This window comes from Salvia hispanica, chromosome 6, assembly GCF_023119035.1.
Source record: "Salvia hispanica cultivar TCC Black 2014 chromosome 6, UniMelb_Shisp_WGS_1.0, whole genome shotgun sequence".
NCBI classification, from domain to species: Eukaryota; Viridiplantae; Streptophyta; class Magnoliopsida; order Lamiales; family Lamiaceae; genus Salvia; species Salvia hispanica.
This window is the reverse complement of record NC_062970.1, coordinates 47,896,853-47,915,449: the sequence shown is the minus strand read 5'-3', so window position 1 is coordinate 47,915,449 and position 18,597 is coordinate 47,896,853. Positions and strand designations below refer to the sequence as shown.

The 18,597-nt window shown below is 35.0% G+C and overlaps 1 protein-coding gene across 7 annotated transcripts; it reads right to left on the bottom strand.

Moving 5' to 3' along the window:
- Positions 1-884: 884 nt before the first annotated feature.
- Positions 885-11,876, bottom strand: LOC125193022 (disease resistance RPP8-like protein 3). 7 transcript variants are annotated; one of them, XR_007171515.1, is made up of 7 exons: positions 11,741-11,876; positions 10,952-11,085; positions 8,585-8,698; positions 6,465-7,337; positions 4,546-6,354; positions 4,378-4,435; positions 885-1,049 (listed from the first exon to the last, which is right to left on the bottom strand). XR_007171515.1 is itself a non-coding variant. In XM_048090721.1 (6 exons), the coding sequence occupies exons 4-5, from the start codon at positions 7,327-7,329 to the stop codon at positions 4,550-4,552; spliced, it is 2,670 nt and encodes an 889-aa protein (XP_047946678.1). In that variant the 5' UTR covers positions 7,330-7,337; positions 8,585-8,698; positions 10,952-11,085; positions 11,741-11,876; the 3' UTR covers positions 3,867-4,435; positions 4,546-4,549. The 7 variants fall into 7 exon arrangements, 3 of the variants coding, with proteins under 3 accessions (XP_047946678.1, XP_047946679.1, XP_047946680.1); XR_007171517.1 differs by having other exon boundaries at positions 885-1,065; positions 4,378-4,432; XR_007171516.1 differs by lacking the exon at positions 885-1,049 and adding an exon at positions 1,051-1,065.
- Between the last annotated feature and the right edge of the window lie 6,721 nt (positions 11,877-18,597).

Here is an 18,597-nt window from a genome sequence, read left to right as displayed (position 1 = left end):
CTTCCACAATCCGATTCAGGATCAGCTCCCTCCTTCCTCTTTGTGGGTGTCTGCTGTTCCTCTTGACTCGTGGCCAGCCATAGTGCCAAGGCCATTGCTGCATCAAGGGAGGTGGGCTGTTGGAGCTCGACTTTCTCCTGAATTGATTGCTTGAGCCCTTGGATGAAAATCGGAATCGGCGAAGTCTCAGATAAATCTTCCACACGATTTAGGTACCTTTCGAAAGTAGCATGGTATTCTGCCACCGGTCCCGTCTGCATCAATTTTGCAATGAGTCCCGTGTAATTTCTGAAACTCTGCGGGTCAAACCGATGACGGACATCCTCCAGGAATTCTGGCCAAGTCACAAATTCATTATTCGCCTGATAATTAAATATCCATTCGGATGCTGGGGGATCACAACATCACCACATAGTGTAGATGATCCTCCTCCGGAATCATAATATGATGGAAGTAGTATTGGACCCGCAAAATCCAATTGGGTGCATCCGATCCGTTAAAATGAGGTGCCTTCATCTTCACCCCCCTTGGATGATCGTAATTCTGCTAATTATACATGTTTCGGTGTTGAGGAGGGTCCCAACACGTCGGATTACGATTAGCGACCCGCCCCTCTTCATCCCAGTTGTTGTTTCTGTAAGGTGGAGGGTCCCAACTATTTCGGTTGCGGAGATGCCTGCCTCACTGGAATTCCACACCGCCCCTGCACGGTTGGGTTCGACCCCCTTGTCCCCGATAACTCCCAGCACCATAGAGGTTTCCATGACGACCTCGCTCTTGAACCCAACGGTTCCGCAGGCCTATGGTGGGGTTCCTCTCGCCGATATCCGTATCCAATCGGAACTGATCCCCGTGATTTTCATACTCAAGTTCAGCCTCCACTGCCTCGTTCCGGTAACTCCAATTTAGCACGCGTCAATCCGACCTATCCATTCTTGATTCCAACTGATCGAAACGCTCCATTATTTTCACGAAACCCTGGGCTAACGGGTCTGCACTCGCCTTACCGGTGTTGCGTGTGACTCGATTTATTTTAACACAAGAAATTCCTGCAAGTGTACGGGACTAGTATAGCAATTAGCAAGTAAGAGTATCGTATCCCATAGAGACAAGATTATATCAACTCAAGTACCACGAACAAAAATGTCAGACTACTATCTAGACAATAAAAAAGGAATTGGTTTTGTTCTAACACTACTAAAAGCATATAACAATAATAAGAATAAAAAGTAACAAGGGAAAGTGAACACAAGGGAAAAGTATCATAAGGAGAAAAGTAGAGTTTTGGATCCAACTACAATGGAGATGTTATGCAATTAGTTCAACAACTTCGATTACCCATTTTATGTCTCTAAGATTACTAGAAAAGTCGCTAGTCTAGGTTGAGCCCCCTCTCAAGTGTACTCACCCTGTCGATTAACCCTTAATATTGAAGTCTCCTTCTAATATGTTTAGATTAACTTATAAGGTTTATCATATCCCGTTGCCTATGAATTGAACCGCTGTGGAGGATCCCAACACGTTCTATTGATCGTAATCGCCGAATTGTGGACGCGAATATCGTGTGTCCGGTGGGTCCCAACACGACATCGTTTGGCCCCTGTTCTCGCGATGATCTCGATCATCAAAGCGACGATCGCACGGCCCATAGCTAGGGTTTCTCAAGCGAGACCCCTTCCCCCAATTACGTCTCCGTCAGACCTCGTTCGCTGCTCCTGCGTATGGGGTCGGTTCAAGATTCTCGAACCGGCGATCCGTTTCATCTCTCCAAGAATCAAATTTATCCAGTCTATCCAACCATTGATCCATTTTTCTGCTAATTGAGTCGTCATTATGGCCTTCGTCCAAAGGGCGAGTAGACGGCTTCTCTTCCATGGATGGTCGCTGAAGTCTCAGGTAATCGCGACGGACACCGACGTGATTGCGGCGGGAAGAACCGCTCGGAAAAGTGTCCGGTCGGTGGCTCCCCCAAGTTGATTTCCCGTTATTCTGGAAGCTGGACATGAGTAAACTGGTGAAAGCACCGGATGTTGAGGTAATTTCCCTTAACTAGGGTCGACAGGGTTGCTTGGCGACCGATCGTAATTTCCGGCGCCCTGCGAAGGGTCGGCAGTTTGTAGATTGCGGCTGTGCACGAGAGATCTTCCCGTCGAGCAGCGGCTAATCTAAGGTTTGGGCAAAATAATATAATTCTCATTCAATGCATTTCGTTTATGACAAGTGCCATATGTATATATCTAAGTACCCTAGGGTTAGTTCGATCTCCTACTCATCTCGGGAAAGAACCAACAAAGAAAATCCGAAATGGAGCTTATAATTACGCTCGACTCATACTGAAAATAAAATAATTAAATACTAATATCCAAAAATAAATACCAAAAATAATATTAGTAAAAACAAACAAACTACTTCTCTCTACTTCGGAACGTAGTCGCCGAGTCGTTTCGGCTGGCGTGCGTTCCTCTTCGGCTTCGAATTCGCAATGGACGTCTGCACGGTCGCTGGAGCAGCCTGCACCGGCTTTGTCTCGACCGCCGCTTCACCTTCCTTCTCTTCCAGATCCGGCACGCTTTGGGAGACCTCTTGGTGTTGAGGCGTATCAGTCCCGCAACCTCAAGCTCCGATGCCGGAAGGAGTGAAGGAAACGCCGAAGAAGCCACAACTGGAGGATCGCTAGAAGTTGAAACAACCATCCATCGCGACCTTGAAGCCGAAGAGGAACGTATGTCCCCCGGATAAATTGGGCGACTACGTTTCCAAGTAGTTAATTAGTTACTCCCTCCGTCTGCGAATACGAGTCCCAATCCTATCCGGCACGGGATTTAAGAAATGTTAAGAAAAGTGGGTGGAAGAAAGTTAGTAGAATATGGGCCCACTTGTATATATTAGTTTTAAATGATATGTGAGTGGATTGAGTTAGTGGAATGTCAGGCCTCTTTACCATTTATAGTAATTATGAACCGGGGCTCCTATTCGCGGACGGACTAAAATGGAAAAACGAGACTCCTATTTGCAGACAGAGGGAGTACTTAGTTATTTTGTGTTTTATTATTTCTTTTTATTTCTTTTGGATATTGGTAATTTATTATTCTATTTTTGATAAGTGTCGAGCGTAATTATAAGCTCCGTTTCGGATTTTCTTTGTTGGTTCTTTCCCGAGATGACTAGGAGGTCGAACCAACCCTAGGATCCTTAGTCTATAAATAGGGTTTTTGTTCATAAACTTCATATGAATGAAAATATTATTTGCCCAATATATTGTTGATTACTCTACAAGCCCTATTTCTCTCGCTGCCCGACGAAAGAATCCTGCGCACAGCCTGAAACTAACCTTCCACCGACCCTCCGTTAGGGCGCCGGAACCTCTTTGGCCGCCGAGCACAGCCGCCGGCCACCGTTAGGAAAATTTCCTTAACACCGTCATGGTTGTTTCGATTGATCAATCTAAGTTTCTAGCGTTCATGTTACATTTCTAAGGGTATATATTTTGGTTAAGCATTTTGTCAAACAGTTGGCTTACAAAAGCTAGATTCTCACGAGTATCAACCAACTATATTGTTGAGAGGTGGAATATGATCAAACATACAAATAAGTAATGACATGTTATTTATTTAATGGAAACACAAAAGCATTATGTTCTATTGAGGATTAAAATGAAATTAAAGAAAAGTTTTAAATTTGTTTGTGAATGGCAAGATTCCGAATAAGACATCATGTGAAATTGTGACATTTCGTCGAACAGTTGTAGATTTCCTAGTGGGTGGATTCTCATAGCCTGCTCAAGACAGCACCCTCCTTTCCGAACCAGCAAAGCTGTTTCTATGGGATACATTTCCAGTAAAGAAAAAATCAAAAGGAACTGAATCTTAACAAATTCGTTGCTCGTATCCAACAATTTATATCAAATCCAAACTCATTTTTCAGTATATATCACATCGTTAATTTTTTTTCATGGCTCGACAGATAATTAGATAAGCCAATGAATTTATTTTTTTCATTCAGAATACAAAGAACCAACTTATTAAGTAATCTATCGCACGATAAATTAGATCGAATTTTGCTGCAGTACCTAGCCGTGACATGACGTGAAAGAGGTTTATGAATCAGTTTGGCTTTTTTACCCCATAGCCCATAGTGTAGAACATAAGCATATAGTTAGTTGGAAGAGACTAAAAAAGAAAGTAAATTGCATATACTTAGATAGATTGATAATGGAATACAATAGCCCTATCATAAATATGTACACCTATGCGGTTCGACTCTTTTTTACATTCCAGGAAAGAACCGTCAAAGAAAACCTGGAATTGTGCTTATACTTCATGCTCGACTCGATTACATTAATTAAATAAAATTGAGAAAAATAATTCAGATAACAACCTGTAGGTGATGCTTGCCTCGTCTTTGCGATATGCTTTCCGTAGCTACTCAGCTGCTGCTTCAAAAGGTGAAGAATGTAAAGAAAGTTAATTACAAACGCATAATAACAAAGGGAAAAGTAAAAGCATATGCCATCTACATGAAAACAAACAAAATATATCAACTTACAAAATTATGGACTAATATCTACTTCCACTAATTTGGAGATGAAGTCCAACTTTCTGATCTTTGTTGCAATGTCTTTGGTTGTTACCATCTTTAACTTCCTTAAACACGGTAACAACTCATTATTATCCGGAAGGGTCTCCATGAGTGGACAATTCTTAATTTCTAGTTCTTGCAGACGCCACAAGCCAGTGTCTCTGACCTGAATATCTCTCAAATTCCACAACTCATTGATGCGAAGGACTTCGAGACGGCTTAAGTAGTTCGTCCCAATCGCCATTTGTCGACCGGTGTATGCATTACGCAGTTTGATAGCTCGTAGATGCCATATAGACGCTAATACTGGCATGGGATCTTCTTCAAGACAAGTATTTACTAAGACCAAGTAAGTAAGACTTTTAAGACATTCCATGGCAGTTCGTAGCCTAGTTAGGCCCAATTCCGCGGCACTTGGTAGCCTAGTTAGGCGTCCATCGAGTCTCAGTTTTTTGAGTTTATCTAGAACACCAATCTTGTCCAAACATGGCATAATTTTGAAACGAAACCCTCTCAATATAAGACATTCATACTTACTCAACTTAGCCAGTGATGCAAAGAGTCTGCTTACATCCGAGTTTTCATCAACTTCTTCAACGCCCAATTTACGGAGACTTGTCATCTTCTCCAACCTCGAGACCTCATGCATCAAATCATAAATCGAAATGTAGGTTAGGGTCTCGAGATTATGTAGCGCATCTACATTCAAAGGCTCACAACAAATCACATCTGACATGTAGAGATGACGAAGGCTGCCCATTTCGTTGATAATATCCGGCACCTCCACCATAAAGTTTAGCGCTATATCAAAAACCTCAAGCTTTTTCAAGCCCCCAAACGAGTGTGGGATCTCTTGTATGTAGTTGTTTCTCAATCCCAAATACCTTAACCCAGTCAATGTGCCGATAGTTTCTGATAAACACTTCACCCCAAAATCTTCCATGTCGAGTATACTAAGGAGTTCAAAACTCTTCCAATAAGACATGCTAGCATCGTCCAAGTACCTCCCACCTCCATGAAAGATGAGAGAAACAAGATTTTTGTCTTGATTCTGGAAGTGATTAAACTTTTCTCTTCCACAATGGATAACACGATGACGAGGATTATGAGAGAATCGATCATTTGCGTTATTCCTCAATATCTCAAGCCCCAGTTCCTCCTCTGCTATTTTGATGGATAGCATGTGTAGTAAAGGATTCATGCGACACCTTTTCACTTCAAGGCCGAATGGGAAATCATGCACAACTTCAATAACGGATTCTCCAACTAATTCGTTAATACATGGTTGTGATACGTATCTTTCCTCTGCACTGACAGGAATTGGTAAAGATCTTACTGGGTCTATTCCATTTATAGCCCAAATTTGTTCCAACTTTTCTGGTCTCATGATTGCATTTTCCTTAAAAAAGAACATATGCAAGAAACATGGCTTGAGTTCTTCATCCAATCCACGATACATGGGTTCCAATAACTTCAATGATTCACTCAAATCAACTGAATCAAAAAGTTGTTCCCATTCAATCCCTGAATTTCTTTGCTTTGCTTTCTGCTTTCCAACATTTATTATAGATATCGGCAAACCCCAACATTTTTCCAACATCTCTTTCCCTTTCTTCTTCATGTCATTTGAGAATATGTTTTCAACACCTGTATATTTATCAAATGTTTTTGAAAACAATCGCCAGCTCTTTTCAGAATCCAAAGATTTCATCTTGTGAGTATTAAAGACATCTCCAAAAAACTGATGCCTACTGGTGATCAATATTCTGGATCCACCTGAATATAATCCATGTAATAATATTAGAATTAAATTTAATCACAAAAGCAAGAAAAATATTTAATTTAAAATTGAAAGACGATAATCAATACGAAAGAAGATAATATACCTTTTAGCTGATCCTCCATAAAGATAAGATCATAATATAATTCTTTTGGCATGTTGTCGAGGACTACAAAACATGGCTCTCCTTCCATGTTTTGGCAAAGCATTCGTCGAAGACTCAGATTGTCCATTTCCTTGGGCGCATCAAGTTCTGCCAACTGGCGTATGAGTTCCACAAGCACCTCATGCACACTCGTGTCACAAGACATGTTTACCCAAGCACGGTGCTTGAATTTCTCAACGATGGACGGATGGTTGTATACTTGTCTCGCGAGAGTCGTCTTTCCCATACCAAGCATGCCTTTGATACATACACTCAAGAGTTTTGGTTCCTCGTTAAGAATTGCTCTACCAACGAGCTGCTGCACGTCTTTCTCCAATCCCACCACCACGCCTAATTCTTCTCCAACACTTTGCGGCTCACCATTTCCAAACTCCATCACGCGCTTTCTTGTCTTCATCAGTAAGTGTAGCGCCATAGACATGTCATTCTTGATATTTTGTTTACCAATATCAACTGTCCTTTTTATAATAAGTTGAACAATATCGGCGTAGTCAGCTAGCAAATAAGTTAGCCTGCTCCTCTCTCCCGATTCTTTCCCTCTCAAGAAATCCAGCATCGTTCTCAGCTCATTCATTACCTCTTCCAGGACCCCCTTGTTAGGAGTAACATAGAATTCTTCACTAAACACTAAATCCAGCGTCTTTCTCAGCTCATTCATTGCCTCTTCCATGACCCCCTCTTTAGTGTTAGCAGTAAAATAGAACTCGTCACTAGTCGGAGTGCCGACCGGAGTGCCGACCAGAATAAATTCTATTTTCTGTATGGCATCTGAGATGATGTCCTTGAACATGTTGCTCTTTTGCATTTACCAAACTGCATTTATCAAAATCGTAAACAATTTTATTTCTTTTTTGCAAAATCCAAAACCACATAAACTATGTAGTTGAACAATAATATTGCATCAAGTTTCGATTTTTAACTAACAGTAGTAGTTTTTCTATGATAACGATAGGTACTTATCTTTAAGACTATTTTTATAAGAGTAAAGGTCAATTTTGGCCCTAAACATATGACCAAAATACGAATTTGATCCAAAATATTCACTTTTTGAAAAAAAAAACGGGTCCATAACAAATGAAAATGTCATCGCAGTGGTCCCTTTTTTTTACGGTTCAAAAATCTAACGGTCAACGCTAATTGCACTGTGGCATGACCTTTAGATTTTTGACGGAACTGTCAAAAAAGGACCACTCAACAAAGATTTTATTTGTTATGGATCTATTTACCAAAAAGTGAATGTTTCGGATCAAATTCGTATTTTAGTCTTTCCTAATTTTGTAAATATCATTATCTGAAAAAAAAAAAAACCACAAGATAACTCTAAAAAGAAACAAAAGAACTTTTCATAACAAAAATCAAAACTAGTACTACCTTAGTCCGTCCCTCTAAAGTAGATGCGTTTCTTTGGCACGGGATTTAAGAAAATTGTTGTGTAGTGGGTTAAGTAAATAGAAAATAAAGTAGAAAATGATAAAAAATAGAGAGTTAGAGAGACAATAAAGTAAGACTTCCGGGTTGTTCCCGCTTTTTACTACCAAAAAAAAGTAAGACAAAGTAAAGTAAGAGATAATAAATGTATTAACTTTTACCAAAAAAAGAGACACAGCTACAATGGGACAACTCAAAAATGAATACGACTCAATGGACGGAAGGAGTATTTAAAATCATTGTTTGCACTAGGGTCCAGATTAAGTCTAGATCTGTAGGGTCCAAAACAATACTACTATGATTTAGATCCAGATTCATACTATTATTCTATTTCAGAAATCCACATTACACAATAATCATTCAGATCAATATTGACAGTACACAAATACCACAATAATCTTTGGACAATTTTAATTAAGATTTTCTATGCTATTGAAGTTAGTAAATCTTCTTAACACATTTCACCAAAGCTCTAACTTGACAACACACAATTTTCTTGCAGTACATAAATTGGAAATTATTCACCTTTCATTTGGATTGCATAAATTTTTAAAAGCCAATGATTTCAAAAATCTATGCTAAACAACATAAGCATGTTCATTATGAAACTTTTCAAAGAAAAAAGTTGCTACCTTTTTGTAGTTATATCTTCTTATCTTTGTCTGTGTGCGTGTTCAATTTTCCGATCCAACTCTTTTCCTTATCTTCGCCAGCAAGTGTGATATCTTCAAGAGTTGGAAGTGATTCTGAACAACAAATTCATAAACATAGTATGGTCAAATTGATTGGGAATCAAATGGTGAGAATAAAATTAATACAACTAGTTTAGCTGGCAATTAGAATAATATAAGCCATGTGAAAGGAAACTAGTTGATTCAGCCACATGTTATTTCTATTCTTTATTAGGTGACTTTTATTTTAAAATTTAATTAGAGAGTAATTAGAATGAATTTACATTAAAAAATCATTATTTAGAATCATATGTTTCTTCCTCAGAAGCTGGTTGCAAATTCATAAACCTACAGTTACACACTTTTAGTTTAAAATTTAATAAATTATAATTAGAGATTAACTAAAATGGATTTAGATTAAAAAATCATTATTTAGAATCATATGTTAACTCCAACATGTTTATCATTAATTAGGATAGCCAGCTAACATTATTATTATCGTTATTATAAATTAATCCATTGTTTCGGATCAGAAGCAACTTCACATTAATAAATCATTCAAGTTGGGAGTGACTCTTAATAACAAATTTATAGACTTAATATGGTCAATTGATTTGCAATTTTAAATGAAAAAATACAGTAGAAAATATGAAATTGTTTAGCTGGCTTAGACAGATATATTAATATCAACCATACGAAAATAAGCTAGTAGATGGAGTCACAAGCTATTATTAATGATGTGATCTTGGCTGCAGTGTAAAGATTAATTAATAGATTCACTTTTACATTAGTTGGAAAATCTAAGTTTAAAATAGTTATTATTATTTAAATTAGGAATATTCAAAATGAATATGCATAAAAAAATCATTATGTTTCCCTCATAAGCAGTTTCAAAATTCATAAACCTACAATTACATTTCTGGTCAACTCTACCAATTTACATAATTAATCAGGATAAAATTTAAAAAAAATTAGTTGGCCTATTCAGCCAGCTACTATTGTTATTATAAATTAATCCATCGTTTCCGATGAGAAGCAACGTTCACTTTAACAAATCATTTTGCTAATTTCAATGGCACAATTTTAATCACAAGTCAATTAAATAGAAATGAATTAAATGGAAAAATAAAATATGTTAAATAGTTTAGCTGTCTTATACACATTTAATAATATAAGCCATGTGAAAAGAAGCAAGTGGATGCAGTCACATAAATCAACAAGTTGCATAATTAATTAGGATAAAATAGATTAAAAAAAACATTAGTTATAAATAGCTGACCGATGCAGCCGGCTGCTATTATTGTTATAAATTAATCCATTGTACTAAATCAATATACTAATTGCGATAGCACAATATATATAATCGATAGTCAAATTGTCGGCCATAATTTAAGATTACTGTTACACCTAATCCTCAGCGCAATTATTCCTAATCCAGCATAATTATAATTATCCTTGCGTTATTATAACTTGCATAAGCGAGCTTAGTCAAAAATGGGATTTTTGTTTTAAAAAATCATAAATATAATAATGAGAAAAATTGTAATTGAAGCTTTCAAACGGTGGTGGGATTAATATCTCAAAGGGTTACCAAAACTCTTCAAAATTGGGGTTGGTTTTCCAATTTTTCCCATTCCCTTCAAACAATCACACCACAATAATTCAGCTGAAAATCCCAATTGCACATCCAAAATCAAAACAAAAAGTAAAAAATAAATAAATTATATACTCCATGTAAAGAAAAATAGGAAGAAGTAAATCCTTGAAAACTCATAGAAACTCTTCAACCTCAGTTCTCAACAACTAATTACTAAGTATATTCATCCATAGTAAATAAGAGGCAGCTATAGAGTGGAGAAATGCATGGAATTGAAAAGAAAATAAAAAATAGGAAAAGACGAAAGCATATTTATAATTTATTTTTTATTTTTTAATACCCAAGTAATAATCCACTAGTTTGTTGTGACGAACTAATTAATTTATGAGCTTTTTTGACCATCAAATTTTTCAAACAATCAATCATAAAATCATTCTCCTTCCGTCGCAAGGTAGCTGAGGTATTTCTTTTGCACACTAAATTTAAGAAATTGATATGTTAAAAGTTAAGTAGAGAACAAAATATGAGAAATAAAAGAGAGTAGAATAGGAGAGAGAATAAGGTAATAACAATTAAATTTATTTTTTCAAAAACACAAATAATTCAACTTAGTTGGGACGGAGGAAGTTAATATGGATTGCATAAATTTTATGAAGCCTAGTATTATAAAAATCTATACAAAACAACATAATCATGTGAATTTGATGTACTTAAAGAAAGGAACATAGTACCTTTTTTTGTCTTAAATCTTGTTATCTTTGCCGGTGTGGATTTGGTTTTCCGATTCAACTCATTTCCTTATCTTCTCCGGCGAGTGCGATCTGAGTGGTAGAGACTGAGATATCTTTCAGAGTTGGAAGTGATTCTGAACAACAAATTCATAGACTCAAATTGAATGTAAATTAAGTAAATGAAATAAGCCATGTGAAAGGAAGCAAGTGGATGCAGTCACATAAATCAACAAGTTGCACAATTAATTAGGATAAATTAGATTAAAAAAAATTAGATAGTTTCTGACCGATGCAGCCAGCTGCTATTATTGTTGTAACTAATTTCGATAGCACAATATATATAATCGAAAGTAATATTTGTCGGCCATAATTTAAGATCACTGTCACACCTAATCCTCAGCTCAATTATCTCTTAATCCAGCATAATTATAATTATCCTTGAGTTATTATAATGATGAGAAAAATTATACTAATTGAATAAAATCTTCAAAATTGGGATTGATTTCCCAATTTTCCCATTCCATTCAAACAATCACACCACAATAATTCAGCTGAAGATCTCAATTGCACATCCAAAGCCCAAAATAAAAGTAAAAAAAAATTATATATGTGAAGAAAAATAGGAAGAAGTAAAGCCTTGAAAACTCCTATAAACTCTTAAACCTCAATTCTCAACAACTAATTACTAATTATAATCATTCATAGTAAATAAGAGGCAGCTATAGAGTGGAATTGAAAAATTAAAATTAGGAAAAAATGAAATCAAAATCGACGAAATTGAAAACGAACCAGGCGTAGGAGTAAATTCGAAATCTTGTCGGTGAAGAAAAAGCCCCAACTCGATTTGATCAACTGCAGAAAAATCATCCTTGGAATTTTCAGCCATCAGAAAATATGATATGAATTGAATTGGGGAAACTGAAGCTTAAGCGGTTGACAGTAGACAGAAGGGATTTCGAATTTTTCTATGAATTAGTACTAAATGGAGATATATTGTGCTTTCTAAGAATTTTGAAATGATTTAATAAATACAATAATGATAGGAGTGTATTTGGAATAAATTAAATAATGATATATTTTAAATTTTATAAAATTTACAAAAATTAAAACTTGATTTATTCATTTTCTTTATAATTTCAAAACGAACAAAACAACAAATTGGACTTTAATTTTTATGAATTTTATATAATTAAAAATACCAATAATATTTTTAAATGTATTTGAATAAAACTAAATTTATAAAATAAAATAAAGTGCACGTTGAATGAGGATGGTAATCACGTAAGATCTGTAGCATATCATTTCCTATAAAACTTTGCACCGGTCGATGAAATGCCTCGAAGAATAAGGGAGTGATCAGTTTGCAAGATTGTATCTCAGATAAAATTTGTAGTGTGTTTGATTCATGAGATTCAATCACACAATTCAATCCTAGATGGATAATCATGGGATAATTAGCCATAGCTAACCCCTTATGACTAAAATAATTTCACAATTCAATCATAGATTTTATCTTGATATTATGTTATCTAGGAAACCGAACCACCTAAGTATGTTATTCATATAATGCCCCAACCGTTTGGTGAAATGCCACAGGAGATTATGCGAAAGACTATTAGTACCTCTTATAATTACATCAAGAAGAACTAAAGAGATTCGTCCGTGTGAGTTGACCAAATGATAGAGAGGTTAATAATGCCTGAAACCAAAGGTCTCAGGTTCGAGTCCTTCGTGGTGCGGCCTTTAAATTTACGTTCATTTAAAAAAGAAAAAGAAGAACCAAGGAGATGTGTGTGTGAGTTGGTTCATGTTCAATATAATCAAATTATCTATTATTATTATTATTATTATTAAGACTAATCTCTGCTATGCATGCGCGTCATGCTTCTTTCTCAACATTGATGTTGAAGAGTAATCCAATTCCGCCGCCGCCAATTTCGAAATTCTCAAGCTCAAGAGTAATCCAATTTTCTTGTGTTGATGTTCCATTTCAAAGGCTATTAATATTAGCGGATTGTGGTTTCTTGTGTATATTTATTTTTATGCTTTTTGTCATCTGTTTATTTACACATATCTAGTTTAATTAATCACATAAAAAATCTTGTGTCTCTAGATAATATATGACGCTTAGTAAATGATAGTCAGTTGCAATCTTATTCTCTGTGTTCGATATCTCTGTATTGACCTTAGCTATACTAGATATACGTTGCATACTTGAAAATATTTTGTAGTACTAATAAAAAGTACATCAATCAGCAAGACATAAACAGATGAGTACAAATGTAACAAATGCAGAGACAGCATGAAGTAGGCATAGCCATCCGCCCACATTGAGATAATGCTGGTCTGAGTAGCCGCATGTTGCCCTCGATTTGTTGATCGATAGTACTCCTTTCGTTAGAAACCCCAATCCGCTAACCAGGAAGCACCTGGATGAAAACTTGTGTAAGAGCGTCTAATGGTTCAAAAACCGTCAAATAAGTCAAATATTCACTTAAGGTTAAGTTAGTTAACAAAGGGATCATGTTTGATAATTACTAGTAATTATATTTATCCATAAAATTTGATGGATATATAGTTTGATAGACATAATACTGAAATCAATAAAAATACTTCCTCCATCCCTTAAATTTTGTCATATATGACCGGACATAGGTTTTAAGAAATGTAATGGAAAGTGTTTGAAAAAGTTATTAGGTAGTAGGTCCTACTTTACTGTACAGTATTAGTTTTATAATAAAAATATGAGTGAGAATAAGTTAGTGGAATGTGGATCAATCACCATAAATGGTAAAAAGTGAAATATGACAAAATTTATGGGACGGACAAAAATGAAAAAAATGTGATAAATTTTCAAGGAGAGAGGCAGTATTACTTACTCCAAAAATTAAACTTTTCCCTAATCATCAATCAATGGTTTTCAAACTTCTCAAATATCATTCTACTTTTTTAAAGATAATAATATATGGTTCTACTTTTTCCTTGTGGCTGTGGTGATTCGATTCCTTCGACCTATTCATCAGAGGAGAAACGTTTTACCAACTAAACTGCATTTCATTGCCTCCCAACTTCTAATTTACCAACAATGATGCACAAACGTATGGAAATAACTCACCATACCTAATCACTAAATCTTTAAGAAATAACCAAAAACTACAATGGCCTAAAACCTTAATCATATCCAACATACTGTACAACAAAAACTCATCTCAAAAGAATAGCCTGTTAGGAGAGAGAACTCATTTACTCTATAAATCTCACACCAGTTTCTCTCACAGCTAAAATTGGACATTGAATCTATAACAGAGAGAGAGGGAGAGAGAGAGAGAGAGTTACTCACCAAGTTAGAACAAGGCACACAATGGCAATCCTCTTCCTTACCTTAGTGTGTATAATAGTGCAAAGACTGTAAACATCAACAATATTAGCCAAAACATGGGCTATTACAAAAAAACTTATTGATGCCAACCCTAAAGCATATGCAACTTGGCATGGATTCTTATTTTCAACTTTCCAAAGATTCGTATACTGCACCTAAACCCCATCAAAAAGAGATCACTTAGTTAATATAAATTTAAAAAAAAAAAAAAAAAAACTTATTTAATTTTCTATTACTTCTAACAATGATTTAGTGCAAGATCACTACCTTGCTTTGAGTTTCTTGCGCTTTCCACCCAAAATACACTGCTGTGATGTCTAGTGCAAAGACGATCGCGAAGGAGAGTATAACTCTCGTCCATTTCCCCATTCTCTGCAGTTTTTTAGAAGTGATGGAGATCTCGAAAAAAAAACTTCTTTTGTCAATGTAGTGGTAACTTTTATTTTTATAGTATGAACATATAGGGATGTATTCAGGTCAGAACGCTAAGTATAAGTAAAACTCAAAACACTTGCAGTCCATTGGATCTTATGATCTAACGGTTAGATTAATGCCACGTGTCATCTAATGATGTAGAATTTTAGACTAATAATGTAGCTCGGATAATAATGTAGCATTTTAGTTTAATAATGTACAGTTTTAGTCTTACAATGTACATTTCCATTCTAATAATGTACCTCGGCGAATAATGTACATTTTTAGTATGATAATGTAGCTTATCACAGCCATCCAATCTAAGGATCTAAGGGTTGTGATTAGTGCTGTGTTTTACACTAAGATGCTGTAAGGACCCTAACACACCCCTGAACATATATATTTAAATTTCCACTATCAATAATATTTGCATAATAAGAAAAATCTAAATTTGTATAAAAAGAAATCTAATTTGCATCAAAAGAAAATCTAAATTCTACAATTAGAAAATATAATTTGTATAAAAGGATAATCTAACCAAGCATAATACTAAGAAAATCAAATTTGCATGATGAAATTTTTAATTTACAAAAAGAAAGTTAATTAATGACAATTCATCAAAACTTTATAATTACTTAGATCATCCACAACCACATTTCTTAAATCATTTTTGCAGTCTACGAATAACGGGTTGCCTAATTCATTTAAGAAACAACACATAAAAAGCCAATACTCACCCTTCCTCTGTCCCATTATATGTGAGGAGTTTTTTGGGCATGGTATTTAAGAAAATATACTCCCTCCGTTATATTAAATATGAAATATTTGTTTTTTCGCACGGGATTTTATGTACGGTTGTTATTCATGCGCGTAATCTTTCTCCTGTATTTGAAGCGCAAGAGTAATCCAATTGTCTGTTAATTTCTTATTTAAATTTAGTCCCATATGTTATTGTCTGTTAATTTCTTTATTTAAATTTATGATAAAATCGATAATTTTTTAGCATTGTATAATTAGCCAAAATTCAAGATTTTTCAGCAATCACAAAATAAAAATACCAATAATATTTTTAAATGTATTTGAGTCCAAACTAAATTTATAAAACAAAATAAAGAATGCAATGAGGATGGTAATCATATAACATCTGTAGCATATCATTTTCCTATAAAACTTTGCACCGATAAATGAATGCCTTGAAAAATAAGTACTCCCTCCGTCCAAAAAAAATAGAGCAATTTGTGTATGATACGAGTTTTAATATATAATTGGTAAAGCGAGAAAGAAGGGGAAAAAAAGTGAGAAAGAAGGAGAAAAAGTAAGTGAGAAGTAGTGTTAGTGGAATGATACGTAGGGTTATTAACTTCTCATAAATGATTGTGCTTCATTTTTTTTTGAACAACAAAAAATGGTAATTGTGGACAACCAAAAATGGTAACTGTGCTCTAATTTTTGTAGACGGAAGGAGTATATTGTTCATATAATGCCCAACTGTTAATGTATGTGAGTTGGTCAAGTGGTAGAGAGGTTAATAATGTCCAAGGTCTCGGGTTTGAGTCCTCCATGGTGTGGTCTTTAATTTTACTTAATTTTACGTTCACTTAACCATTGAAAAAAGGAAGAAGAACCAAAGACATGTGTGTGATTGGCCAAGTGACAGAGAGGTTAATAATACCTGAGACCAAAAAGTCATGAGTTTGAGTAATTAGCCTTAATTGAATCAACTATAGCTCATTAAATTAGCATTAATAGCTTTGTAGTTCATGTGCTTGTCTATAATGAACTTGCTCTACAAAGGGGAATTTAGTCATCAATATAATCAAATACTCCCTCCGTCCCGCTTAAGATGACACGTTTTCCTTTTTAGTTTGTCCCAACTAAGATGACACATTTCCTTTTTTGGTAACTTTCTCTCTCCAATTAATACACTCAACCACTTTTTCTCACTCCTATTAAAATATTCATCTTTCTTTATCTCTCTACTTTAATACTTACATCCACCTTCTCTCTCTCCAATTAAACACTTTAACCAATAACTCCTAAAACCCCGTGCCGGCTAAGCAATGTGTCATCTTAGCCGGGACGGAGGGAGTATTTATTATTATTAAGACTAATCTCTGCTATCCATGCGTGTCATGCTTCTTTCTCCTGTATTTCAAGCTCAAGAGTAATCCAATTTTCTTGTGTTGATGTTTCATTTCAAAAGCTATTAATACTCTATCGAGCATTTCGTCGAACAGTTGAGCACCTCTCAGCATACTAGATTGCTAGGCTGAGATTAGCGAGTTTCTCGTATCAACCACATGTTGTGATGAGATGTGGAATATGATCAACAAAGTAAATAATGACATATCGTTTATATACCATGTTAAAGGTAATCTAATTTGCATGAAAGAAAATATAATTTATATAAAAGTATAATCTAATTTGTATAAAACTAAGAAAATAGAATTTGCATAAATGAAAATTTTAATTTACAGAAGGAAAGTTAATTAATGACAATTCGTCAAAACTTTTCAACTACTTGGATCATCAACAACCACATTTTTTAAATTATGCTACTTTTTGCCTCATTCATTACTTTTATTTATTTTATTTTATTTTTTATACTCCCTCTTCTCTCTCACCCTTCCTTCACTTAACTATCCATGATTCAATCTCACATATTTTTTTTTAATTCTATACTCCCTCTTCCTCTTTGGTCGTTCTCTTCTTGGACCCGTGTCCGCTTCAGGCCACCTATTTGCTGGCTGCAGGTCCCCGCTCTGTATCTTTCTCCGGCTGGTGATGGTGATCGCCTTCCATCAGGTTCCTATTAGTGAAAAAAACGGATTTTGCATATTTTTGAGGGCTAGATCTGGCTTGTTTTTAAATTGATTATGTTATAGATTTGATATTTTGACATGTTTGTTGAGAATTATAGGAAAAGACAGGCCATGGTGCAGCGGCGTCAATTCAAGCCTATTGCTTATTGCATACCATTCTCTTCGTATTTAAAAGAGCTTTACGTGGATATCTTGCACATCTTAATCGGAGTTTTTTTTAGAAAAGTATGACTATTCTACGAACGTTGCGTAGTTTAGTTAAAGCTGACGGAAATTTTAACTTAAATTCAAGAAAAGAAAGATATTGTTACATTTTGAAACCAAATCTCTCCCATTTCTTGTAGGGCACGAAAAATATCAAAACTAAACCTTTTTCAAATCTATAACTACCCTATAACCTATTTCGTACGATTCTTCTCATAGCATCCAATCCTTCTCCATGCATAAATTCTTCCATCTCATATTCCAAAGATAGGAGTGGAGCTCTGCAAATCCAGGTGAGGGAAGACTAAACAATAAAGATTCAACCTTGTTTTTATCAATTTTTTCACGTCTCGTACTTTTTCTTATTGGTTTTACTACTTGTCAATGAGTAGTAAACAATTTTTGTAGATTTTTTTGGCGAAGATGTTCAATTGATTTTCTTTGTTAGCTCTTGTAGTTATTTAATTTATCCATGTGTTTTCTATATTCAATTGATTAGCTACCTCTTGAATATATGTTAGAGTTAATTAGAGTGTGACTAAATATTTGACATGGAAAAGGGATAATTCGCACTTTAATTCAATAGAATTCGGGAGAGTTGAGGTTTCATGTGTGGTCATTGGTTTTAATTGTTTTTGGAGTTAGATGTTAGAGATTTAAAGGAGACTTTGATCTTAACACATAATATGCGGATTTCTGACCTCGGGAGGTGATTTAATCTAATTAAGACTTAATAACTGAAGAGACCGTAATATCAAGGAAGTGACCGACTTAATAAAATTCTACATTCTTTCGCTTGCTTTGTATATTTATTTTTATGTTTTTTG

Coding starts and splice junctions, on each gene's coding strand:
- LOC125193022 (XM_048090721.1), bottom strand. CDS start 7,329: ATGCAAAAGAGCAACATGTTCAAGGACATCATCTCAGATGCCATACAG. Junction 6,355..6,464: donor TATGGAGGATCAGCTAAAAG/GTATATTATCTT, acceptor GATTATATTCAG/GTGGATCCAGAATATTGATC.